This window comes from Terrapene carolina, unplaced genomic scaffold (genome assembly GCF_002925995.2).
Source record: "Terrapene carolina triunguis isolate 2854851 unplaced genomic scaffold, T_m_triunguis-2.0 Scaffold192, whole genome shotgun sequence".
Lineage (NCBI taxonomy): Eukaryota > Metazoa > Chordata > Testudines > Emydidae > Terrapene > Terrapene triunguis.
In genome coordinates, this window is record NW_020664543.1 from 14,504,305 (window position 1) to 14,531,420 (window position 27,116).

The following is a 27,116-nucleotide window of genomic DNA, read 5'->3' on the forward strand; positions in this document are numbered from 1 at the left end:
TGCCCATTTGTGGAGATCAATAAAAAGTTTTGAGCAAGGAACAAGGAAACAACTAGGCTCCACCTACCGTTCAGATAATGGACAAAGGATCTTTACTGTCTGCAAGCAGCAGACAGGATTTTTATCTGAACCCAGAAGGCCATGCATGCTAACCTATGCAGTTCTCAATTTATCTGTCTTGGTAGGATGAAGGACTAACTTATCTCCTCCATCCCACTGAGTTACATGTTATAAATTAGTTTGACTGGCTGATGTTTTGCTCAGTTAATGGAAATAACAGACAGATGCTAAGGTGAAGAATTCATTGTATATTTATTATTCACAGTTAATTACTATCTACCAAATGCTGCTGCAGAGTTAAAGGATTAAGTACATAGGCCTTTTTATTTAAACACTGATTTTTTTTAATATATGTACACACAAGACATAAGGCTGTATGATATACACCAATTTCAAAATAAGGAAACAATCAAATGGTCCAGGTGTAGAATGCCATAGATTCCTTTTCCAATCATTTTTAGAAAGAAGACAAAGTGAATGACAGCTAGCAAGGACAGGGAGAGAAAGTAATACTCTACAGGGTAGCTCTCTCTTTCATCTGCTGGAGAAATGAAGTGTAAGGCAGAGTCCATCTCAGGAATAAAACATTTGTAACACTTAGTACAAAAAAGGCACCCGCCAATACAGGAACGTCTCCGCTTGGTCAGGAGATCTCTGTTGCAGTTTTGGGGTTCATCGTTGGGGTGAAGGGTTCAGCCACAGGGCTGCCAAGAGGAAACAATATAACTGAAGATTGGCACAAAGCTCTGCAGTTTGATTTGTCTCCTTTTTGTCCAAATCAATGTCAAACTGCTCTGGCAGAGGGGCTGATGGCATTAACGAATGCCACTGTGGTGAGGGAAGGGGGAATGCAGTCACCACACAGCCTGCTGTGAACCGAGATTGAAAAGTAAGAATCAACTTCTTAAATTGTGTAACACTGGCATGAGGAGGAGGGGGTAGGGAGAAAGTGGAGAACAGTGATGCCACCCCCTCTTTTCAAGAACAAGACATGATTGCAAATATTCCCTACCCCAGCCTAAAGGGAGCCAGACTCTTGATTACATGGGTATGTATGGACATTCACTAATACCTTGAAGTGTACTCAAGTACTATTTCTTGAGGTTTCCCTGTAATATAAAGCTTCCTGTCAAGAGGAATGTACATTTCGTCGGACACCTCAGCACTATTCTCTCCTACCATGGTACTTTGATAGAACATCGCCCACCTTCACCCCCAAATACGTTTGCCCGTTTCCCATAATACTTAGTCCTGGCTCAGTGCAGGGGACTGGACTAGATGACCTATTGACGTCCTTTCCAATCCTACATTTCTATGATTCTATGAGGCAATCCTTCTCTCCCCTTTTTCCTGAGGCTCCTGGCTGCAGCTCCCCACCTCTGAGCAGCCTGTGCTGCCACTTACAACACTGTATATGCCTTGTATTTTTCCTTGGAATAAAGAAAGTCAGACGGTAATACAAATATTAAAGCTCCATCTTTTTTGTAGATGTCTTTTTATATTCATTGATAAAACTACCCCTTCTCCCCCCCTAAAAATATTTACACGTATAAAGAAAAAAAACCTCTGGACTGTCCTTTTAACTTAAAAATAATAAAAAAAAAGGAAATAAGGGAAAAGGCACTATGGAAAAAAATTACAGACTGTGCTCAACCGTACACCTTGAAGAAAAAAAGCTGTCACCAAAATAAAAGAGAACAGACTGATTGTAGTTTGGAATTTCTCAGAGCAGCTCTGTGACTTGTGAAAAAAAGTTTGTCTCCTTCACTCTGCTATGAAGCTGCTGAGCCTCAGAGGGGAGAGTGGCTAAGGAGAAGGAAAAATAAAGAAAACACCATCTTTTCCCAACCAAAAAGAGCTGAATGTTGAAGGCAAAAAGCAGTTTTGTTTTTTTAAAGGCAGGACAGTGGATTTGGTTCTTCTCTCAAGTCCCTCCATGTCAAATGAAGATTGTTTGCATAGAGAGAAAATACCAGCAGAGTTTCTCCCTTTTCCTTTATCAGCATGGCTAGGACTTTATATGGCATTAAAACTTCATGCACTGATGGACAGAGGAGGGGGGGAAAGGAAGAGTGAATGAAAAGGACAACCCAGGAGCAGCTGAGGAAATCTGTTAATTTTTTTAATTTAAAGGTAAATTTTGGCATGTAAGTTGAATTCTCCCTCCCGCCCCCAAAGTTCCATACTGAGTGAAGGAAGATCACTTTGTGGTAAGAAGTGATTCAGGTTTTACCATCTTGTGATTTTAGATCACTGGCTGTAGTTAGACTCTGTATGTGTATTTACTGTTTCTCTGGTTTCTTTAAATAATCTCTAATATTTATCTCTAGATGTTCCGGTTCACTGGGGTCACGTAGTTGCGTGGAAACATGCCCGTCTGTCCGTGACAGGCTCCTTTCCACCAGTTGGGATCAGAATTGTCGAGGACCTGGATCAAGTCTCCACGGCGGAAGCCGAGTTCACCTTCCTCCTGGGGGTCGAAATCGAAAAGGGCCTGAACGTATGTGGGTTGCTGCATGGGGAAAAAACCAAGAGTGAGTGTGTCATTCACAGCATCCAACTCTCCCACTGTCCCTGTTTCACAGGCTGCATTCTAGCTCTGCAACCGAGTTCAGGTGCCACTAGTAAATATTTGGGCTGTTTCATTTCTCTGCAAATTGCCTCTTTCATCAACTGTGACAAGATGCTCAAAGGATAAGTTTAGAATACACAAGGCCTTTGAAAATGATCACATTAATTAAATGAATGAGTTACAGTAAAACTCAACAAGGTGGAGTCTCTTGCGCATTTTTGTGACCATGTCTTATCAGAGGCCCATATTGTATATGCTACTGGGTCTCCACTAGATATTCCCTTCACCTCTGTATCCTTGTCCTTCTCCATTTCCTTTCTGTGTCCTAACAGCTTCATTACTCTTATTCTTCCTCAGTTTGCTTTCCACACAGATCACAACGTTCAGTGAGTATTCTTAACCAACCCTATACCATGATACTTAATTTTTCCCCTAAACAATGACCGTTGGACCACACTGAAATTTTAAATGCTTCCATTTGAAGTTTTCTAACCACCAGTCATTCATGTTGAGTGAATTTTTTTTGGACAGACTTTATCCAATCTCAAGCATCAAAGGGGTAGCCGTGTTAGTCTGGATCTGTAAAAGCAGCAAAGAATCCTGTGGGACCTTACAGACTAACAGACGTATTGGAGCATGAGCTTTCGTAGGTGAATACCCACTTCTTCGGATGCATGTAGTGGAAATTTCCAGAGGCAGGTATAAATATGCAAGCAAGAGTGAGTCAGGCTAGAGATAACGAGGTTAGTTCAATCAGGGAGGATGAGGCCCTCTTCTAGCAGTTGAGGTGTGAACACCAAGGGAGGAGAAACTGCTTTTGAAGTTGGCTAGCCGTTCACAGTCTTTATTTAATCCTGAGCTGATGGTGTCAAATTTGCAGATGAACTGAAGCTCAGCAGTTTCTCTTTGAAGTCTGGTCCTGAAGTTTTTTTGCTGCAGGATGGCTACCTTTAAATCTGCTAGTGTGTGTCCAGGGAGGCTGAAGTGTTCTCCTACAGGTTTTTGTATATTGCCATTCCTAATATCTGATTTGTGTCCATTTATCCTTTTACGTAGGGACTGTCCAGTTTGGCCGATGTACATAGCAGAGAGGCATTGCTGGCATATGATGGCGTATATTACATTGGTGGACGTGCAGGTGAATGAACCGGTGATGGTGTGGCTGATCTGGTTAGGTCCTGTGATGGTGTCGCTGGTGTAGATATGTGGGCAGAGTTGACATCGAGGTTTGTTGCATGGATTGGTTCCTGAGTTAGAGTTACTATGGTGTGGTGTGTAGTTACTGGTGAGAATATGCTTCAGGTTGGCGGGTTGTCTGTGGGCGAGGACTGACCTGCCACCCAAGGCCTGTGCAAGTGAGGGATCGTTGTTCAGGATGGGTTGTAGATCACTGATGATACATTGGAGAGGTTTTAGCTGGGGACTGTACGTGATGGCCAGTGGAGTTCTGTTGGTTTCTTTCTTGGGCTTGTCTTGCAGTAGGCTTCTGGGTACACATCTGGCTCTGTTGATCTGTTTCCTTATTTCCTCATGCGGGTATCGTAGTTTTGAGAATGCTTGGTGAAGATTTTGTAGGTGTTAGTCTCTACATCCGAAGAAGTGGGTATTCACCCACGAAAGCTCATGCTCCAATATGTCTGTTAGTCTATAAAGGTGCCACAGGACTCTTTGCTGCTTTATCCAATCTGTTTTCTGCAAATCTGTATACTGTGTTTATGAAAACTAAAGCTTCATTTTAAAAATGAGCTTATGGTGCTAGGAGGTACTTTTATTTTCATGTTTTCTGTATTTTTCAGCTATGTGTTTTTTGATATGGTTAATTTAATACTGGTCCAATAGCCTTGATGTCCTGTTTATCTATAGACTAGGTACAGCATGGACAGAGCAGCATAAGGGTATGACTGCACTAGGGCTGGAAGGTATAAATGCCAGCTTGAGGAGACATACCCACACTAGCTCTGATTGCGCCAGCATGCTAAAAATAGATGTGTACCCACGGTAGGACAAGCTGCGAGAGGGGCTAGCTGCCCCAAGTCCATACCTCTGGACTCAGACAGGATCATACTTGGGGCAGCAAGCCCCTCCTGCTGCTTGTGCCACTGCAGCTTTATTTCCATTTTTAGAACGCTAGGTAATCAGAGCTAGTGGGAGTATATCGCCTTGAGCTAGAATTTATGACTTCACGCTCTAGTTTAGACATACCCTAAGTTTCCCCCTCAGCCTTTCCAGCATGTCTCAAGCCTGGACTGGAGGGGCCACATCTAATGGTCAGATGGTCTTCCTGCAGAGCCCAACAGACACCAATTGCCAACTGTGATGGTATTTTGGTGTGCCTGGGAGCTGAACTAAAACCAATAACTTCCATTAGACCATAACTTTAGTCGCTACCAGTTTGGACTAGATTCAAACCAGCAACCTAGAGGAGAGAAGTTCCATATGCCAATATCCTTAACCATTCTCTACAGTGTGCCTCTGAAGAGAAATGTGCATTAAGATATTGATGGTATGCAGTGTATTGCTGAGGGCACTGCTGGCTAAAAATGAATTCAAACAGAAATCAAAATCCCATGAAAGTAGCAGGGGGAAGGGAATGTAACATATGATTAAGACCATGTCTACTGGTGGGAACGAACAGATGGACTCATTATGGTGCTTTATGTATTGAAGGCTAGGCATAATCCCAAATCATTCTTAAAGATGTGAACTGGATGATCAAAAAGTCATAGGGACATCCTTTGCCAGAACAGAAGGGGATTTACAAGTTTTTTATAGTGGTACAAAGCCCATCCAAAAGAAGGCACATGGGCTGCATTTATTTTTCAGTACAATTAGTCTGCAGAATCCAGGGCTCAGAATTGTAGAATCAGATAATTCTACATCAGAGAGGGAAAGTTAAAGGGTTAACTTCTCTCTCCCCATATCTTCCTACTTAAAATTCAAGCAATCCTTCAGACCCTGGGCTGCTGTCAGAGCTCTCCATTTTGGTTATAGTGGCAATGCTCCTCTCTCCCACCATCTTACCTGTGGCACCTGCTCAATGTCCCGAAGGAATATCTGCTGGTTCCTGGAGACAGAAGTGGATCTGTGATAATCTACCAGCTCGTTCAGAGAATTGAACTTCACCACCCAGAGGAAATACTTGCCAGCCCCATCTCGGAGCACCTTGAAGTGCTGCACATCATTTCCAAACCTGGGATGTGGGAGAGGGAGAGAAGACAGATTGTATGTATCAGTCATACAGAGTCTCTCTTCCTAGAAGGACATGAATGGAAGCCGATTAAATCTAGGAAGACAATTACAAACATAAATAGCATAAAAAAGGTCTCCTTTCTTAATCGCTGTGAATCTAGGTCTCAAATGATTCTGGAGATACACTAACCCACTGTCATCTGTGCAGGCTAAGGATTGGTGGAAAGTAGCTTTTGCACTTCCTCGGACCTTGCACAGGGAAGAAGGGATCAGAGAGATGATCAGTGTCTGGAGTGTGTTTTGAAAGTATAAATACTATAAAAAACAAAGCTTGTGACGATAGCATTCATGAAAGAGGGAATTAAAATACTGGCTGGAGAGGCAAATAGAGTGGCAGGTGGAATGCAGACTCCTTCCATATAGATAAACCAAGGCACTCAGTCCTGACCTATAGCAATGGCTGCTATCCCACCTGAACAAAGATAGTTAACTTAGAAAGTGTATGGGGCTGGAAGAATGTCATCTTGGAACCAGAATCAATCCACTCACAATATGAGCCAAATTGAACCCACGTTTATAGAAATAAAGTGCCACCTCATCCTTTCCAGAACATCCCCTAAGCATATTACAGGCAGGAGTGAAAGAACTGAACATTAAGACAGCAGAAGATTTAGGTTTTACTGCTAGGGACAGGAATGAAAAACTGGTTCTTTCAAAATGATTCCAGATAAATAGCGGATAATGGTCTCTTTTTAGCAGCACAGCTAAGACTGTAGAAGGTATTACCATTTTATGCACTGACAGAGAAGGGTGAAAAAGAAGCTACAAAAGACAGGACCTGTTAAAGGAATACTATGGAGTTACTAGATACTCCATACTTAAGGTTGCAACAAAGTTTTGCTTTAAAGCCAAATTTTCAAATCTCTCTAAAATCCATCAAGATGTGTGGTGCAAATTTGGTCAAGAGGTTCCTAAGATACAGCTCCCCACCAACGATGGCATTTCATGTGCATGCACATTATATATTTATGTGCATCGTACATATGTACACCATAGTCACCTGTAGTCCTGGGGAGATCCCGTGGGATGTTTGGGTTGTAGAGGCCTTGGGTCCATGTTGTGCATGGTGTAACTTCCTTTTTTTTTTTTTTTTTTAATCAGTAGTGATTAGGCATTTTGTCAAAGTAAAGAGATGACTTGAGAACTGCCATGCATGCAGGCTTTTTCTGGTGCTGGCTGTTTCTGAAGCACCTGAGTTGAACTCCTCAAGACTCAAAGAATGTCTAACATTGTCTACTAAGGCTTGATATCCCAGCCATGAGAGAGTAAACCCATTCTGTTGATAGAGATGTGAATGAGCCAGGCTGGCTGGAGGTTCTCACAGGTTTAAAAACAAAAGAAACGTACTTATAAAATACTTTGTTAAGAGGGAGTTAAGGTTGCTGCTGCACAACAGCACCTTCTGTTTCCCATCCCTTCTGGGTGATGTGCTTCAAAATCCCAAACTCAAACTTCAGAACAAAGTGCTCAATTAAAATCTCCCCACACAAAGCCTGTTAGTGCAACAAGAAAAAACAAAACAACCCAAACACTTCTATAGACTTACACAGCAGCATCCTTAACTCAACTTTAACTACATCTTTTGGTATGCAAATAGACAGAAGTTTTGATATTTAATAAAAACCTCTGTCTCTTGCTTCCAATACATTTTCTTCTGAAGGAAGGGGAGATCAAAACAGGCTACCAGTAGAGAGGTATATGTAGACAGAATTATAACATTTTCCCTTTATAGCTCCAAGAAATGAAAAATGCAAGCAGCAGTTCTCATTTGGTGTTTACAGTCTTTCAATACCTGTAGATGTACAGTCTACTGTTGCTATGAGCAAATGTCAAATCTGCAGCAAGTATTTAATGGCTAATGCTTCAAGTCTCCCTTTCTCAGTCAGTTTCTTTCCACTTCAGATCCTGCAGATAAGGTTTTAGTAAGCCCTTTCAGAAGAGCTAATCAGCAGAAAAATCCCAAAACTGAGAAATATATTAGTAGGTGAGCTATCACTGAGCTACTAGGCAGGCAGAGATTATCTGTGGTTTCCCAGTATTTAGACTCAATTTGTTAGTTTTGTAAAGAATAAGCTTCCAGGAATAAAGGTTCCATTTACATCTTGTTTCTGGTCATTCATATATCCTTTTGTGTATTCCAGCGTATCTGATTATTGTGCCAAAGGCAGAATATAAATGCACTGCTAAAACAAGCCAGCATGATGGAAGAATTCTATGCTGCCATATATGAGGTCCAGAATTTAATCACAGAAGGAAAGAGCTGGAAACACTGCTGAGGTACTGTGCTTGATGGGCATGGAAAACTCTGTATTCTGTAGCAACCTCAGCTGGATAATCAAAATATGATGCTTAGATTCCAAAGGATATCTTGCTCAGCTCTGCCAGGCAAAGGGTGTGCGACTGTAAGTGGAGGGGAAGAAGGGTGTCAACTGCTAAAGGACAAGAGTTTGTTCATTTAAGTACATATCCCATATTGTTAAAGCTTGTAACATTTCCATTCTATTTCACAGCAGCCTCTTGGGGCTCTCACAGCTTGTGAGGGAATATGCAAGACTGACACTGACATAGGAGCTACTGTTAAAGCGATTTAAATAAGCATCTCTAGATGCTACTGTAATAAAAATATTAAGTAATAATAGCTCATTGCAACCCAGCTACATTTCCAAAATGAAATCGTGAGGTCTGTGCCAACATGGAATCTACTGACAAGAGATGGGAAGCAGGCTCCGTTTTTACAACTCCACATCTCTATGCTGGAGAACAAGGATATTCCCAAAATATGTGCCTCCCACAGAGTTATGAAAAACTGCATATTTGAAAGTGTCTCTCAACCAGCCAGATAGCGAGAGCAGAAGGTGGAAAGAATTAGAGCTTCAGAATAGTAAATGAGAAGAGCAGGAAGAGGGAAAAACAGTACATGATCATCATCATTCTTCAGAATCCATTGAGTCATGGTGTCCCATTCCCCTGCTCTCACCACTGAACCATTACATCGTTTCACACAGAACAGGACAATATCTTGTTACCATCAGCTCAGCAATGTGACTCTTAGTAGGATAGAGCACCCATATTTATTGTTACAAAAGATAGTACAGGTGCACGTCACTGGAAGAGAGAATTGCTACTACACATGTGGGAAATAGTGTCAGAGGTGAAAAATAGGAATAATCATTTGTACTTTTATCACACAAGGGGTGTCCTAATTAGCCCACTGGATGCTACAGAGCAATACTCACTTGACTGAGAGAGAGAAGTCCCCAGGAGCACTCTCACTTTCCCTGATGAGAAAGGCACCATCGTGTCTCTGTTTGCCTAACATCTCCTCAGCCTTTGCTCGGGGGATTTTCCCAAAAAACCATCTGTGGAAGAAGAAAGATGAGAATTAAAGTCAGTTCCCTCCCCATGGAAAAATCAGGATTGGACATGTACATAGCTGTGAAGTGATTTCAAAAGAATGGTAATGAATTGAGCTGCACCCTGATACTACTCTACAGAACCTTTACCGGCACAAGCACCATGCCCCCTCATCTTGAGAGCAATGGCCACCATGGTGCCACCATGGTTCCACCAGGAGGGGCTTTGCACTAACCTTTTTCTACTATACTGGGATGACTCGGTATGTCTGTAAATGAAATCACTGAAATTGCAGAATTTACAATAAGAGCAGAAAGAGAAACTACGGTAGGAAAAAGTATAGCACGGTGCCCCACCTGGATGATGTTGAATATGTCCAGTTGCTTGGATAAATCTAAAGGCTACAGAATGGTTCCGGAGATTATTTTAGTAACCAGGTCCCATAGCTTTAACAAAAACCAAACAAAAACAATAGACTAAACAGCTCCCCTTTTTGGGCCAGTCAAATGCTAATAGAAATCTTCCTCTACAACTCCAGGTGTAGAGGCCTGTGTTTCTGAAGCAGAAGATACAAAGTTCTACTTCTCCATGTTGCACATACACAGTTTAACCAATGACTGCCAAGAAATCTGCATGTATGTGGCCCATCATTATGGAACTTTGTTCATGTACAGCTGGATTTGTTTCACTATTGGCAACTGAAGATGGTTAATGGAAAGTAATTATACACGCTCTTTTATTACTTGAGTTTGCTAAGAAAAAATGCAGTGCCTCTGTACTGACTTGCAAAGCAGACACTTTGGAAGACAGATGTGATGGTTCTTGGGGTTCCAAGGACAGGTGAGTCACCTTGTCACTCCCTGCCACCAGTGAGGAGGAGTCTTGCTTGTGCTTAGGTTGCTATCAGCTCAAACACCACCACCCTGTCAGCCCCTCAAGCACACTCTTCTGGGCAATGCCAGCCCTTCCTTTGCCTTGCAGGTTAACAATAGATGTACCCCAGACCCCAAGTCCCTTTGAAGCATTCCCTTGTGATATCCACCGACGTTGGCTACTCACAGAACTACCAGGCTTCCTGTTTCCAAAGGAACAGTATATACATCAGTTTAAAATTCAGCTCAAGACCAGCACTTAGCTTAAAACCACCACACTGAGATATATTTATGTGAAAACAAAAATAAGTTTATCATCAAAGCCTAGAGACTCAGGAGACAGTGAATAAGAATATTGGAAACAAATGGTTACACATAAAACAAAATTGTAACATGCTCTCTAGAGACAAAACTTCCAGGTTACCCTACTGTCAAAAAGAATTTCTCTCACCCAAACTCTTTAGAAGTGTTTTCAGCCAAGGCTATCTGAGATCCTGTTTTCATGAATGGCAACGCACTGCCCATCTTTTTCTATGTGCAGGATGAGGTGTCTTCTTCATTTCTGACATATACCCACCCTCCCAAGTTCATTGTCTGTACTCAAAGAGGATAACCACCCATGGCTTGCTTTTCCTGTGTGCTGCTTACCTGTTGACTTCACATCTCTTCACTAACATCTCACATTGTATATCAATGGGCATCCATTGCATTGGTTTACAATGCTTAATTTACATTCCAGAGATACATTTCTTACCTCCTGTCTGAAGGAAGGCCTGTTTTTCACCTCTGCCTTGATACAGACTTTAAAACATATTTTCAGTATCTATATCCTGAGTATCTGTACATACATTTCACAACGCTATTAATGATCAATGTGAGTCCGGCTGTCATTTAAGACTTTACATGACATTCTTTGGTGAACCAGAACATACCCACCAGAATCAGTGTATTCCTGTAACTCCCTTGCCAGTTGGCATTAAGGGGGTCTTGGGTCACAATAGATTATACTGGATTAAGCAAAGAAATTTTATGATTTTTAACAGGAAGGAACAACAACTGTCACTTTAGTAGCACTTAAGGGAAAGCAACAAGATTTCTTCCGCTATTAAATACATTGAAATGCAGACTTCACCCACAAGTTTCTTCAAAGGCTACACTTCACATTATAGCTGTGAATAGTTGAATCAGGAGCTTTTCACGCCTTAATAGGGGCTCCGCATCACTACTGCACAAATGGAAAAATGCATTTTTTGCCAAAGAACAATTTCCAGCCTGTTCTGGATCAGGTGATTATGAATAATTCATACAGAACTGCAGTGAGCAAAGTGACTACATTCAGTCAGTAGCTGGCTGTTCCTGTGCCAGGGTGAAATTAAATCACAGGCCTAGTCTGTTAGGTGCTGCCCACAGCTCATCGATCACAGGTTTCTAATCCAGACTCCAGTCCAAGAATAGCAAAAACAAACTGGGTTTGGGATGTCGGGCACGTGCTGTGTTGGGAAAACCAGAGCTATCTTCAGTTAGAGACAGAATGGCTAAAATGCTGAGTGATAGGTTTTCTCAAACTGGGTCAAGAGACACTCATTGCCACAATCCATGAGCATAAGGGCGTTCCTGTTGGGGGCCCATTTCATGGCTAAACAGCAAGGGCTCCATTCCAAAGAACTTCCTTTCCATTACCATACCGAGGGCTCCTTTTGCAGGGAGGACACAGAGATCTGGAAGACTGGCCTTTATTTAGTGGATTTTTTTTGTGAAATTCTCAGAGATGGAACAATAGTTTCTGCTCTCCAGGATCAGGCATGATCTAGAGGAAGAGAGACTTCACCACACCATGAGCAGATTCTTCTATAACTGGCAGCCCCAGCTCCTCTCACCATCTGCCTATGGTGTCTGTCTGATACAATGCACAGTATATAAATGACATCATTGATGTAAAGGACACCTAATATGTTTACAGGGATATTTTTGCTATAGGCAGCGTGTCTGAAAATTGTTTCCACCACTGAAACCTTGTGAAGAAAATATTAACTTCGCTCCACGTAGTTCCATTTATGGAGAGTTTTCAGATTGGAGGAAACATTCTCTATTACAAATCCCAGACATCACTCATCAACTACATGTATATTACTTTATTGTAAGTTGTGTGTGTTACAGCTTTTTTCCAAACAGAAAGGACAGGCTAATTCCCACCCCCACCCTGTATCCAATAGCAAAGGAGCTACCAGAACTGAATACTTCCTTGTTTTTGCAATAACCTCATTGAAATCAGCACTTCATTGCCACAGAGCCAGCAGAGGGAGCTCCTATCACCATCACATCAGTGTGTTGTATTTTTTTCAAAATCAATTGTGAGAAACCGTTATCTGGGACTCCTTCAGAACTCACTGTGTCAAGATATTGATACGGGGGTTCGGTTTCCCACATTTTTGCTTTTTGGTCATAGTAAAGATGAATAAGCATTACATTTTACTTTATCCTAATACTGCATTTTGCAAGTTTTATATTAAGAATTTGAGGATTCTTTCCATAGTTTCTGCTTATGATTTTCGCTATTGTTTGATTGCTTTGTTCTAATTCTGAATTACTCAGGTATGATTGACATTTTATCACCATGTTAAAGTTGACCTGCAAAAGGTAAAAAATGTTTTTGTGCATTTTTTTTGCACCTCTGTGGTGCATAAAGGAAACCGGAAAGATTTTCCCAGGGAGGGGTTTTTTTGTTGTTTTTTTTTTTTTGCTGGTTTGAATCAGAAATATCAAGATTAGTTTTCCCTGGTTTTGCTGGCTCATTAGAGATTTCAAATGTACATTAAGAAATATCTCCGATTATTGAAGAGGAACAATTTTGAATCCTCAGCACAGACATTTTCTAATAATTTCCCAGGCATTTGAGTTAAATGGGGGGTGGGGGTGGGGGATTTATTAAAAATCCTCTTTGCAATGGCTCAGCTTTGTCTCTTGTGAGCAGGGCCGGCTCCAGGCACCAGCTTCTCAAGCAGGTGCTTGGGGCGGCCGTTCCGGACAGGGGCGGCAGTTCCAGGTATTCGGCGGCAATTCGGCGGACGGTCCCTCACTCCGCCTGGGAGTGAAGGACCTCCCGTCTAATTGCCGCCGCAGATCGCAGCTTTTTTTTTTTTTTTTGGTTTTGGCTGCTTGGGGTGGCCAAAACCCTGGAGCCGGCCCTGCTTGTGAGGTCATAATTCTACTAGCTCTCTAGTCATCATAGAGTTCTCAGGATAGAGAAGACCTGAATTTTTAATGTAAAAACAAATCAGAAAAACACAAACTTTTCAGGCATTCTTCACATATAAAAAATAAGAGGAAATTTGTGTTTAAGGAAACATATCAGACTGCTCAGGAGCACACAATCAAGGCAACATACATTTTCTGGCTTTATGGAATATTGCACACAAATCTTTTCCATAGGTTGGGTCAAAAACTAGCAAAATCCTCAGAATACCCAAACATTTTAAACCAAAGAAAGCAGCCACACTATTCCAATGGTTTCCACTATTTCCTTCTGAATGGTTAGATCTGTTAATTACAAAGCTAGTTGGAGACAAATGTTATGTTGGGTGAAGTTGTCCAGTCAGGACTGCAAAAACAAATCCAGAATTTACTGCTGATGTTGCAAGGCTGGAGGTGGATGCACTGATAGGTAAAATACCAAGTTCACCAGGCATACAGACTAGTTTCTTGGTTGGGCAAGCAGCAATTTGGCAGTTCTTCTGGCCTCACTCATTGCAATCATTTAGCTTGGCTGTGTTTCCTCCACACATAAAAGTCACAATGTTTATGAAGAGATATTCTGTGAACAACCCAGTATGCATGCACAAGCACTTAAGACGTACAGGCCAAAAGTCTAATACAAACCACACCATGAAAGCAACCCCAAAAAGCAAGCCTTGCCAATGAAATGCAGAGCTGAGCTTAGCAGGAAGTCTCCCTCCCAGAGCTTCCTGCTGCTCTTCACTGAGTATCTCACTTCTCTCTATTGTATTAATTGGTGTGAATTACAGATTAACTCTTTGTTTTAAAAGGGTTTCTGAATTTTGCAACTGGAGGACTAATTCTTTTCTTTCAGGCTTCATTTGTTAATTGTTAAGCAAATTGGAAGTTTTGCACCATGTGATCTGGGGAAAACACCACATTATATTTGAAGGCTAGCTATTGGACTTACGATTTAAAGCCCACCCCCTATGACAGGTCTTAAATTGAAAATTATTCCAAGTTCTATAGATAGCTCCTTAGTTTCCAACCCCTCTTGACTGAAGTAGTCTCCACACTGCTCACTCACAACATTGCCTTTGAGATGCTGGTCCTACAAAAGAACCTAGCACTTTCAAGTCCCTGTTCAGTTGCCTGCAACTTGCTGTTTATATGAACTGCTAATTAGGGGTGCTGGAACAATTTTTATAGTAGGGGTGATGAGAGCCATTGAACCAAACTATAAATCCTGTATATAAAGGAAACCACTTCAAGCCAGGGTGGCGGCAGCACCTCCTGCACCCCTAATTCCAGCACCTATGCTGCTAATCTATTTACACTTGCAGCCCTGTACCACAGTTAAGTCTGCACTACACTAGGGAAATTATGGGAAAGTTTTCCAGGATCGCGAATACTTGTTTAGCTCCATGCATAAGCAATGATGGGAGCCCATGGGGCACTGGCTTCTGTCAGCAATTTAAATATTCATCTAAACTTGCTCAGAGGAAATATAATTGACAGTGCTTAAAATCACTAGCAGACCAGCTACTTCAGGGCTCCCAACACTACTGACACCAGCAGAGCTGAACAAGCATTAACAGTGGAAAATTTCTACAAAATTCCCCCAGTGTAGACGAGGCTTTAAACAGTTTTAGAGACCCCTCACAGGTCTTGACTGACCTCTTGCCATGTTTCCTACCTAGATGAATCTACCACTAATGCTATGTTCCTCGCCACATTCTTAGCGCACTGCCTGGGAGAATCTTCATCCTTCTGTTTGGAAGGCAGGCCTCACAGAAATAATTCCTGTTCAATATTTAATTGCAACTTCTTCTTTATTATTTAAATACTGAAGCCAACTATTGACAAAAGTAGTACCAACAGTATTTGTAAACTGCAGCGTTACAGTTACGGATAGAAACCCCGGTGACAGCTTTTATTGGACTGCCCAGAAGATTCTTTACTCTTCAGAGTTGCACTGCACAGAGCTGCTGCTTTCTTGTCACGCACTTCAACTAGCTAGAATTTCAGTATAACCCGAGAACGAGATGCGATGCAAAAGTGTCTGAAAAGAAATGATCAAGAGGCCAGCCAGAGTCATGGAACAGTACTGTTCCCATGTTCTTGTTCTTCAGTATTTGAGGAAGGACACGTGTTGAGAGGCTACTTCACTTCAATTTTCACTCTTACTCTGTTAAAATCTATGTTGCAAAGTATCAAACACATATAGGGCAGAGTTAAGGTCAAACACATGGCATTTCTGATTTTCGCAGTGCTTAACCATACAACTTTGACAGTCTCTTAATATAGGGTTGTTTTTTAAATAGTCTCCTATTTTACCAAAAAATATAGAACAATACATAAGGAGCTACGCGAAGACTCTGAAGCTCTTCTGGCTGCCAGATTTGACAAAATCGTGAAATTTATTTAGTTGGATTCCACCAGGACACCCTTTCCCCTTGCTCCTCAAGAGGTGTGCAGGAGAAAGTCCCACTACTGCAAACTGTAGGAGCTGTGCAATTAAGATTCATCACAATAGGGCTGTTCTGGGTGCAGCAGCCAGTAGTAACCCCTTTATAAGTCCATAGGACTGTGCCAGTGACTAAGGTCCTACACTCATTACAATGTGCTCAGCAGCCCTCCCTATTACTTCAAGGGGAAATGAAAACAAGGCAGAGTGAGGGAAGGGGATCAGTGATGCTCCACTTACGGATGTGGTTTCATTTCTATGTAGTTCTTGGGAATGAAGCCATCCTTCCCATTGAGTTCTGCCTTGTACCAGTTCTGATCGCATTCTTCATTCAAAACCTGCAGGAAACAAAAACAACAAAACCATTTACCATATTTCAGTATATAGCAGAACAGACAGAATTGTGCTTAGGAAGCCAGGATGCTCTTATGATGCACATTTCTTGAAATGTGTATCTGATGTTCTGCTCCACTACACCCCATGCACTTTGAAAGCTATGACAGGCAGGGTGAAGGGAAAAAAGTCACTTGAAATCATTTGAAACTTCAATGTTGAAGTTGGGTGGTTTAGTAGGAAAGTCATAGGGTATGGCTACAATACAGCTTAAGTAGACATAAGTTCTGTCGCTCAGGGGTGTGAATTAACCACCTCTCTGTGACATAACTTATGCCGATTTAAGCGCCGAAGTGGACAGTGCTATGTCAGCGGGAGAACTCTTCTCACTGACATAGCTGCCACTGCTCGTTGGGGGTGGATTAACTCAACGGGAGAACTCTCTCTCGTTGTCTTAGAGCGGCTACACTAGACAGCTTGCAGAAGCTCAGCTGCATGGGTGCAGCTGCACCGCTTTATGCTCTCTAGTGTAGCCAGAGCCATAGTCTGTAGGTTCCATATTTACTCTCAGCAACTTCTAAATTCAGTTTATAAATCCAGAGAGTATTTGGTTAATTGCCACCACTGCAAATTCAACCTGAGATCTGAGAAACAAGCTGTATTCTTCCTTTTACCACTGATAATTATTCATTCAGAATTTACTTGGCAATTCTGATGATAGTCTCTCTCTCCTGTGGTTGTACTGGAGCCACAGGGTTTTAAGTAGTGCTTATATTAGGGAATTTTTAAAAAAATTCCCTAATTGTAGCACTGTTGGGAGCCCAAGTATAAACAAGACTGGCAGCTTCAGGTGTTTTTACCATTAATTAAACCCAGATGAACAGGGAGCAGCACTGGTGAATTTTTTTGGCAAAGTTCACTAGTGCAGACAAGGCATACATCAATAAAGTGAGTCAATGGAACTCTGGCACATTACAAGCAGATGTAGGAACATGAAGGTACCCATTTTTAATATGCACTTTTCTGACTATGACGACACTTTAAAATGAGTACAAGATCAGAAAGTCATAAGGGATGAAGCTGTATTAATGAAGGACAGTAGAGAGCACAAGGGACATCTTTATTTTTGTTGTAAAGGTGTGCTTTTTGGCCAACATCCCACAAGCTTATTTATTCCCTCCCAAGACACCACTCTAGAGATATTTTCCCTTGGATGAGTGAGTAACAAAAAGCTGTCAATCTAGAAGATTAAAAATTCAGAGATGGCTTTGGCCCTTTGTAACAAAAGCACCTAGGGACCAGCAGGCTGCCTTGGTAGATGAAGATGAGGAAAGGCAAAAGAAGGAACAGGACCATGCTACTATTAGACTCTAAATGTGTGAAAAATAAGGTCTATTGCTGCACCCACAAAGCAGTTACACAGTTCACAAGAAAAAAGAACGAGTGCTTGTGGCACCTTAGAGACTAACGAATTTATTTAAGCATAAGCTTTCGTGGGCTGGGTTTTAGCCCTTGTGGCACCTTAGAGACTAACACATAAGCTTTTGTGGGCTGGGTTTTAGCCCACGAAATCTTATGCTTAAATAAATTTGTTAGTCTCTAAGGTGCCACAAGTACTCCTTGAAGTACTCCTCGTTCTTTTTGCTGATACAGACTAACACGGCTACCGCTCTGAAACAGTTCACAAGTTACATCTGTGTTGATTTACAGCCATCTCTATAATGGAGAAATCCTCTCAGGAAAAACCTGTTTTCACTAGCAATTATTTCCACTTCTGAAGTTTTGGCCATCTAATCACTTTATTTATTTATTTTGAGGGGTGGGAGGAAAAGGGGGAAGCAGAATTACACAAAGTAAAGCTATTAGCACATGCCTCAACAAGGCCCTTGTAGCGGATGACTGTGTGGCATTTTAATATCATAACCTACGCCACTCCGATAGCTAGATCTGGATAAGAAGGAAACCCCACTCTGGATTGAACTGGGCCCTAGTAAAGTAGACAACAGTAAAATCTGAATAACTATGACTGATTTTAGCAAATTAATAACAGTTCTCTAATAATAATGGATGATCATCTAACGGCCATTTCTTCCTTAATGCCAACACTACAACCCAGACCAAACTACTCATTAGATAGGCATCGAGCAGCCATGGAGCGTCTGCCCTCTCCAAGAGTATCACAGAAAGGGCTGTACCTTCTATGACGCAGACTCAAGAAAAATAAAAAAATATAATGAAAGTGCATTCAGACCATTTAATTTTAAAGGATCTTTCTTTTGACTAACTTTTGTGCAGCTACTCCTTTGTTTTGCAAGTATTGTGTTTTAGTGTTTGTTAGGCTCCAGTTGCTATATATCTTGGCAGTCATCAGCAGGTTGACTTGCAGCATGTTTGCATTTGATTATATTGGTGTATTTGATAGCATTCTGCACATGCTGAATGCCATGAGTGAATATTTACTTTCTGGGAATGTGCCGTTTCTTCTTTTACCATAGAATATCTATCACACAGATCAAACCTTTGAGAAGCTCCTGCATTAAGATCCCTTTACGCTGGATTTTTTGAAGTTTTATTGTGTGTAGCTGAGGGAACATAACTGACTCCTCTTCCCTCCTCTAGAATAAAAGTGAAGACTTATAGGTGGATCATAGCTCAGTATTAAGAAATACTTCCAAAACTGTAAGGATGCATTAAAAATTTGAAATTCTAATACTCAAACATACATGATTTGAATGAGCTTGATCTTGGCTCTAGAGATATGCTTAGATATGGAGATCCAAACTCTATATGCCTGTGGGTACTCATTAACATTTGGCCCAGAGCCAAATGCCAGGATGGAGGCATTGCTAAGGGATGCATTAGTGATAGCAATCAAAGGAAACTGGGCTTTGACTTCAAAAGGATGGGAGACCTGTCGATCCTTAGTCTATGCAGTGATAGGACTCCAAAGGCCATGAGATGCAATGAAAAACGCAAAGCAGGAGTTAAATAAAGGAATATTTTAAAAATGATTTAGTAGATGGCAGTGGAACTGTCAAAGAGAGCCAGAAGCCACATAATTAGTCCAACGGATAACAGCTCTTTTAGCTAGGCCCAATTTATCCCACAATTCTGAAGCCATGGAATCTACCCCTTACTACAGAAGCATGCTGCAAAATTTCAGCTTTTATCTAAAAAACCCCCACACTTTTAATATTCATGGATGTGAATACAACAATAAAAATGTAAACTAAAAGAGTGTTGTCTCTCCTGAGACCGCAGACAGCCTGAAACAACGGCTCTGAGGAGTAGGAACAGGCCCAATCTCAATGGGGTGAACTTTGAAACCAAATGGTAACTATTAAAGCGTCAGTTACCTATTCTGCTGCTGAAAATTTTAGGAGAAAAATCTGACAAACCTACTTATCCCATAATCCCAAGCATTATTTTTATATCCCATTTATTAAAAAAACCTTAATTTTTTAAATTTCACTGAAGCTGCCACAAAATTTTCAGACTATTTCACCAGAATGCTGTAAAGTACAGTAACAGTGCTTCCCAACTTCAACCAATTGTACAAGCTAGTAATCTGAAGGGCATACAGAAAGAGCTAAATCCTCCAAATGAAAGTGTTAAACAAAATTTCGTAAGCTTTGCTGCTCTAGACGAAGATGGTTTTGTGAGCTTGCAGAAATGTGGAAGCCCAAACCCTGTAATCCTCATTGAAATGCATTGAGAATTCCTGCTCTCTGTATGGGTTAAACATGAATTTGAGTTTCTTTTGCAGCCAAATCCCAAATCTGCTATTGATGTAGTCAAATGAGAAATTAAAAACCGTGTTCCTTTTACATTGGAGCATTTGTGCTTAAGAGGAAGGAAGAGGAGGGATATTTTTAGCCATTACATTTGAATACAAAATACTGCCATGTGATGGTCTGAGTCCTAGTCAGCCCTGTGTTACAGTAATAGTGGCTCAACTACTACCTGTCACTTTCCTAGTTCCATAATAGATCACTTATCAGCAAAAGCCCATCTGTACCCATGGAAACAGAGAAGAGGCATTGCTGAATGGCTGCTCAGCAAGGCAGCATTGACGAAGCTTTTGCTGCAACAGCTTGAAGAAAATATTCAAGATATTCCCAGTCCTACACCCTGTGAATATTTCCAATAATTTAAGAAATTGTAGAAAGGAACCTGTGATACTTTGTACCCCAAAGCAACACCCTGGTACCCCCATATTCACCACTGTTATATACTCACAACAAATCTTGTACAAAATAGGTCATGTGAGGGGTCAAGGGAAAAGTTATGGTTTACTGAATACAATTATCGTATTTGTATGCATCTATCATTTTTATATTTGACATTATGAATACTGACTATATACCCATATTTCAAATGTGTTTGCTCCTGTGGTAACTCCCACACAAGGTATACATCCAGTCTAGCCAGCACATTGTGAATGGACTATTCAAGTTGATGGCCCATCAATGAACACAATGGGCTATGGAAGAAGCTTATCCCCACCTGATGGACTTTCCTATGGATGTTCTAGCCAGAATATGGGTAATGGCCCCTGGTATGACTCATCGAAGCATGAATGGGCATGTGACTAGCTCATCTGACACTGGATTCCATCTTGTGCCTGTACTTTTCCACTAACTGTGCTGGGGGCTTTGTTTGGGGCAAGAAGGTATAAAAGGGGGAAGTGACATCACTTGGCCTCATTCCCCCCACAACTCAACACCTGGAAACACCTCAGGAACAAAGACTGGACTGGCCAGGTGGTCCCAGGTGGGAAAGGAGGAATTCCAGCCTATATATGGAAGATTGGTGGATTGTTTGTACCATCAGGGTGAGACACTGCTTGATTCAAATCCTGTCTAGTTTATAGAACTTGGATTGCAATTTTGTTTTATTTCTTAGGTAATCTGTACACTTATTGTTAATAATCACTTAAAAATCTATCTTTTGGTAGTTAATAAATCTGTTTTATATTTCACCTAAAAACAGTGGTTTGAGTGAAGTGCATGAAAAAATCGTAGATCAGTTAAAAACTTACATATGTCTTCTCCACGTTGAGGGAGGAGCGGACTGGGTAATAAACTTACACTGATCAGGCTTTTAAGGAGGGCAGGGTGGTATAGCTCTGGGGTCCTACACTGGGGAGCTGTGGGGAGTTGGCTGGAGCCTCTCTATTGTTGGTTCATAAGTGGCTGGTGAAAGCTGGGTGTGTCCCTGCCAGTAAATGGTTGTGTGAGTGCAGGACCTGGAGGGGTCTGCAGCTTGTCACAGCATCACAGTGTGAGAGGGAGCCCAGATCGGGAAGACAGACAGTTCAGCGGTACCAAAGTTCCAGGTTGCACCACAGGAACCCATCACAGAACCTTTCTGGCAAACTGAACATTATCCTCTTCCTGACAGTTTCAAAACACAAGCTATATGTTCTGAGGTGCCTGCAGAAACTGTGAATGGGAGAACTACAACCCTCTAGCAACTGTAAAAACTGGAACGATCTTAATTACCAGACTGACACCCACATTCAGATATGCTGGTTGGGGAGTGGGGATGCCCACAAATGTGACTATTAGAGTACAACTGCAATTTTAGCCATATCGGGGTGGCTTGTACTGATGTACAAAGTGGTGGAGGGGAAGAGTGGTGAGAATGTTTTCGTTGCTAGGTGCCACAAATGTGAAAAAAAAGAGATACCACAAATTGCCATCCTATTCTATTAAGTTAACTACTGTTAAAATAATGTTGGCAGCAACAGGGTGAAAAACCACATCAAGGTTGATCAGTAGGCTCAGGACAAAGCTGTTTATGTACCGAATGTTTTCTGCTTTATGTACATCTTGAGAACTGTATGTTGACTCCCATGACTCATTCTTGTGGCACCACCCCTCTGAAAAGATAGCTCTGCAAAGTGACAGAGAAGAAGACAGCAGCTGCAACTTGAACATTATAATGCACAGTCTTGCAGTATATTGTATTTTTGTGCTATAAACAGCCCTGTGTATTCCACAATTCCATTAGTGTAGAACTTACTCAAAATCCTCCCTAGCTGCAGCTTTTTACTTCAGTATCTCAGCTTCCTTAAAAAAAAAAAAAAAAAAAAAAAGCCTGAGAAGAAAACCTTCCAACCATTAACTGAATGCAATCACTTCCTGAATCTGCAGCCAGCCTGAAACAATTCTGCGTAGTTCATCGTAATGAACTTTGTTACCTCATGAAAATTCCAGTGTCATCATTAACTACTGATAGCTAGAATTTCTATCCAGTTAGAGTCTCTTCGGTGCTGGAAACTCCAGGGCAGTCCCTTGCCCAACTTCTAAAACCCCCAGCTTCCCCTGTCAACTTCTATTACAGGGTTATGAATTTTCAATACAACATTCTGCAGTATACTGAACATTTGTTTAGAGATAGGATAAAATTTAACATAGTTCAGGAAACATTTATTGATTATAGCATTTATTTTTATATTTAATTAACCTAATTTTAAAAACAAAACTTTTGTCGTTCACAGGTGCTTAAAAAAATCCCCTCCCTCCCCCCCGACAAAAGTTTTGCCGTGGCAAGTAGCAGTGTAAACAGCTTGTTGTCGGCAGGAGCGCTCTCCTGTCGACAACGATAACCCCACTCATAGGGGGAGGAAGTACTTTGTCGGCAAAAGTGCCGACAAACAGCGTTTACATTACCTGACTTTTAGCGACATGGCTGTGTAATGTAGACAAAGCCTGAGATTGCTCCTTTTGCTGGCTTTGTATAAGGAGCCTAGACAGACCCTGGGCGGCAATGGAAAACCATTTAAGTATATATCACGGCTGCCCTCCTTGTCCTTCCGTTGAGGATCCTATTGACATAGCAAGGCATGTAGCCTAAACCCTTCACACCAAGTATCTCACACACTCAGCATTTAGGAATGGCAATAAGAGGACACAGCACAGAGGGATATGTTAAGGAAACAGCACCTTATCATAGCGCAGGATAACCTGTACATCAAAATAGCCAGCATTCTAACACGAGCAAGACAAATCAGGCTATAAACCACAGAGCAAGTTCCCCTTCTCTTGGTTTATGTCCTCCATGTCATAATTTCACTCCAGCTCATTCTAACTACACCAGGTCAAATGTTAGACATTAAAGAATACAGTTAAACAGCTGAGAAGAGGAGGCTGGTTCAAGAATACCCAACTTTCTAAATTTCATATTTTTTGGCTTTTCTTTGCATCTCAAACAATTTATCCTCACCACACCCCACGTGTGTGCATGTGAGGGCGAAGATAGGGAAATATCTCCATTTTACAGACCAGGAGCTGATGCACTGAGCTTCTTGGACACAGCTGCGTAACAAGAACAACTGTGTATCTATTATTGTTAGCAAAGCAACATCCAGACAAATGCAGAGGCTGTGAAAAATGCAGGCTTGAAACAGCCATCAAATAATGAGTGTAAATACATTTCCTATCAAGCCGCAGTCAACAATCAAGTAGCATAGCTTAACATCTCAACTCCTTATGTCAAATGACATGAAAAAGGTTTAAAGGTTTGTCATTTTCCACCCCAGATTTCCTGCTGCCCATACCTCTGTATAAATACTTTCCCCATCCTCGTCCCTTTAAAAGAAAAAAAAAAAAAATCAGGCCCATGCAAAAGTAACTAACAGGAGAGGCTCACACAACAACCAAACTGAAAAGTGGGCAGGGGTAGCCCTGTACTTCAACGCTGCTTTCTGCTGGAAGGTTTGGCTGAAGTCTTGACTTATTACTTCAACGTGGCATACACATTGTTGGGTTCTCATCTTGACACCATTCACTGCAGCAAGAGTCAGGAAGTTTAAACCCTTTCAACTAGAGCCAAGGAGAACTGGTTTTGTCCTGTACATTCTCAAGTACTTTTCTTGATTATACTGTGTTATCCATGGACATTTTCCTCTCTCTTCAGAAGGAAACTAGCCGTTTCTCTCAATCTCTGAAGGAGGGCATTATATTGGTCAGCAGCGAAATATAAAACAAAGCTGAAAGTTACCATAAACATACAGAACAGTGGAAGTCACAGAAACCAACCATGCCAGGACCCATGATTCTCTCTTCACACTGCCTAAACAGGAAAAAGGCTCTCCCTGAGCCTGTCACACCAATTCATACCTATCACTACAGTATTGTGCTGTAGGAATGCTTACAGATATGCTAAAATAATATCCCAAACCATCAAAGAAATGATGAGAGGGAAAGATAGCTTTGTAACGTCAATTAGAGACAAGTTGCAAGTACTATTCCATCATTTAAATTGCAAAAATCTGGACAAAAACAGAATAAGAATTATGGTGGACAGGAAACCTTCAGCACAGTGCCTAACATTAGGCAGCGTAAGAAATGCAGTAAGCGTCGAAGAATCAGTCAGGAACATGTCAGGCAATCAGTGCTCAAGGTTCCAGTTCAAAACTACCTTTGTTTTTAAAATCCTACATGAATTTGCCCAAGCTAACCTCCCAAGTCTTCCTACTATGCCCCTCCCTAGCACCAGCCTTCTATCCCTACCATCTGGACTATTTTCTGAACTCATCTAAAAAGATAGAGGATTCTCTTTCTCCCCAACCTACACACCTTGATTGTTCTCTTTGGCTTTTTTCTAACTGTATTTAGCTTTGTAAAGCAAACACCACCATAAAAGCCACTATACTAAATCAAGTTGTATAGTAGTACAAAAGACATACTGAGTAACACTCCACAAGTTTAGCCACAGGCCTCATCTACACCAACTTTTCACTAAAGTTTCCCACTGTTGCTACCATCGACATAGGTAAGCCTAGATCAAGTGCCAACGTTTTTACTGTTGGGTTGTCTAGACTCCTTTTAAAGGGTAGGCACAGTGATAGAAATGTGAGAGACTGCAATAGTTTCATTTTCGCTACTCCTCTCACTGTGACTACTGTAGGTGGAGCTGAACTACTGATAACAAGAAATTGTATGGAAAGGCTAGTGTACATGTAGTCAGAGGGAGTGCTAGCAATACAAGTTAAAATGTCAAACTACTAATAGGCCATAATAAGAATAGCTCTATGGAGTTTGAAGTAGTTGTAGTCAATACATTCTCTCTGGTTGGGCCTCCTTCCACCTTAACGACTCCCAAAAGTACCATTAACATACTGAGGAAATCCAAAAATGAGCTTCAAGACAGGCACCCCAGATAATGTTACCAAGCATAAAAACTCACCATTTTAGTTCCTATGATTTTAGGACCAAAGGAGTAATGACTGTTCAGTAGTTCCAGAGTGCAGTAAACACACTGCACTTTCATTACAGTGATTCAATCTGATATGTGGTATAAAAAGATCTTTATCGTAAATCTAACTCCATAGCTTGGCTCTCATATGTATTAAATCCCATAGCTCTGCTCTCAAGAACAGTTTCTTAAAAAGGGGAAGGGGAACAGTGTTTTCCTCCAAGAGATCGCAAACTAGTTTATTCTGACTGAAGCCCAGAACTAGCTGCCTTTTATAACTAACTACATCGCTCAGGATGCTATTACAGAAAGAGAACACAAAAACATCCTTCCTTAATCTCAAACCCAATCCACATTTAATTGGGAAACTATTGAAGAACGCAGCACTTCTCCAGTTTGCTGTTATGCTGAGTGGATTAATTTACTCAGGTCCTGCTCAGATGGCCATTTGTCTAACACGTTTCCCTATGCTGAAGTTTCATTAACTTGACAGACAAATCACCCCTGTTTAAGCAGGCCCCCTAAAGAGAAACTATCAATGAAGCAATTAAACTGCACCATAAATATAAATTCTTAGACCCTGTAAATATCTCTTCCCTCGTCCCTACTTACTCACTGAAGAGCACGGACAGGCTTCACTGAGTCTGAATAAAGTACAGGACTATTCTAGACCAACACTCAAGAGGACTAGACTGAGGGTTAGTCTACACTACGCAGACTCTGGCAATACAGTATTAGGTATGCCAACAGCAGCACTCCGTTGGCACAGCTGCGTCTGCACTGGGGGTTTTGCTGGCATAGCTATGTCAGCTATAGATAGGCTTGGAAGGATTAGATTTTTATCAATAAATGTCAGTAAATATCGATTTCACCGCGTACACACAAACTGATGACAAAATATTTCCATTGATAATAATAAAAATTTACAGAAAGGCAAAAGTAAGAAAAATGCTGCTTGAGAATTTACTAGACTCAAAATCCAGTGATTTAGACTTTTGAATTAGGCTTGTTACAAGTAGACTATCAAATGAATAGTAAAAACAGGTATGATTTGCTGATTTAAAGGATATTTACTTTGTATATTGACAAGTGATGTTGACAATTTATGTTTTAACGGTTTACAAAGGTTTAACTTTTTGAATCTCAACATTTCCTATAATTAAATAGTCTGACTTCCCCCATAATTTCCTGCAATTGTGAAAATTAATATTGATTGCAAAAATTAAAAATGCTTAAAACCCATAATTTTACATAACTGAAATTTAGGTGAAAAAATCTAAAAAAAAAAAAAATGCTTAAAAACAAACTGATATTAGCCACAGAAATTATTTAAAAAAAAAATCAAATTTGAATTTTTTCATACCCTGGACACAGCTATGCTGACAAAACTTTGTAGTTTAGACTTGGTCTGACTGTGATATACCAACTAATTCTATTCATTTAGATGAGATTCACTTAACTGAACATTTAATAAAATCTACAGTCACTTCTGATGCAATTCAAAAACGTGTCAAAATGAGAAGTAGTGTTATCTAGTGGTCAGGGTAAAGTCAGTTCTCCTGGTTCTATTCCCAGATCTGCCGCTTACATCATAGTCTTAAAAGCTGCTGTCCCTCCCCGTCTGTTCAAGCTGCCTCCAGCTTTCCGTTTAAGTTTAGGAGCACGAAATACACGTTCGCTGTTGTATGTTTTTAGAACATTTAGACAAATACAACTCTGACCATAACTTCTCAGAGCAGCCTTTAATGAAATTGCAAGGCCTTTATAAAAGCTCTTGGCAGAACTTCTGAGG

General features: G+C 41.0%; 1 protein-coding gene across 6 annotated transcripts in view; it reads right to left on the bottom strand.

The window, feature by feature from the left end:
* Window positions 1–293: 293 nt before the first annotated feature.
* Window positions 294–27,116, bottom strand: part of GRB2 (growth factor receptor bound protein 2) — a 78,207-nt gene continuing 51,384 nt past the window's right edge. For all 6 annotated transcript variants that reach the window (XM_024214105.2, XM_024214102.3, XM_024214101.3 and 3 more), the window contains 4 exons: window positions 16,028–16,125; window positions 9,118–9,240; window positions 5,654–5,822; window positions 294–2,572 (listed from right to left, as the gene is read on the bottom strand). In XM_024214105.2, the coding sequence (XP_024069873.1) occupies window positions 2,387–2,572; window positions 5,654–5,822; window positions 9,118–9,240; window positions 16,028–16,125 (576 nt within the window). In that variant the 3' untranslated portion in view covers window positions 294–2,386. The remainder of the gene's footprint in view (window positions 2,573–5,653; window positions 5,823–9,117; window positions 9,241–16,027; window positions 16,126–27,116) is intronic.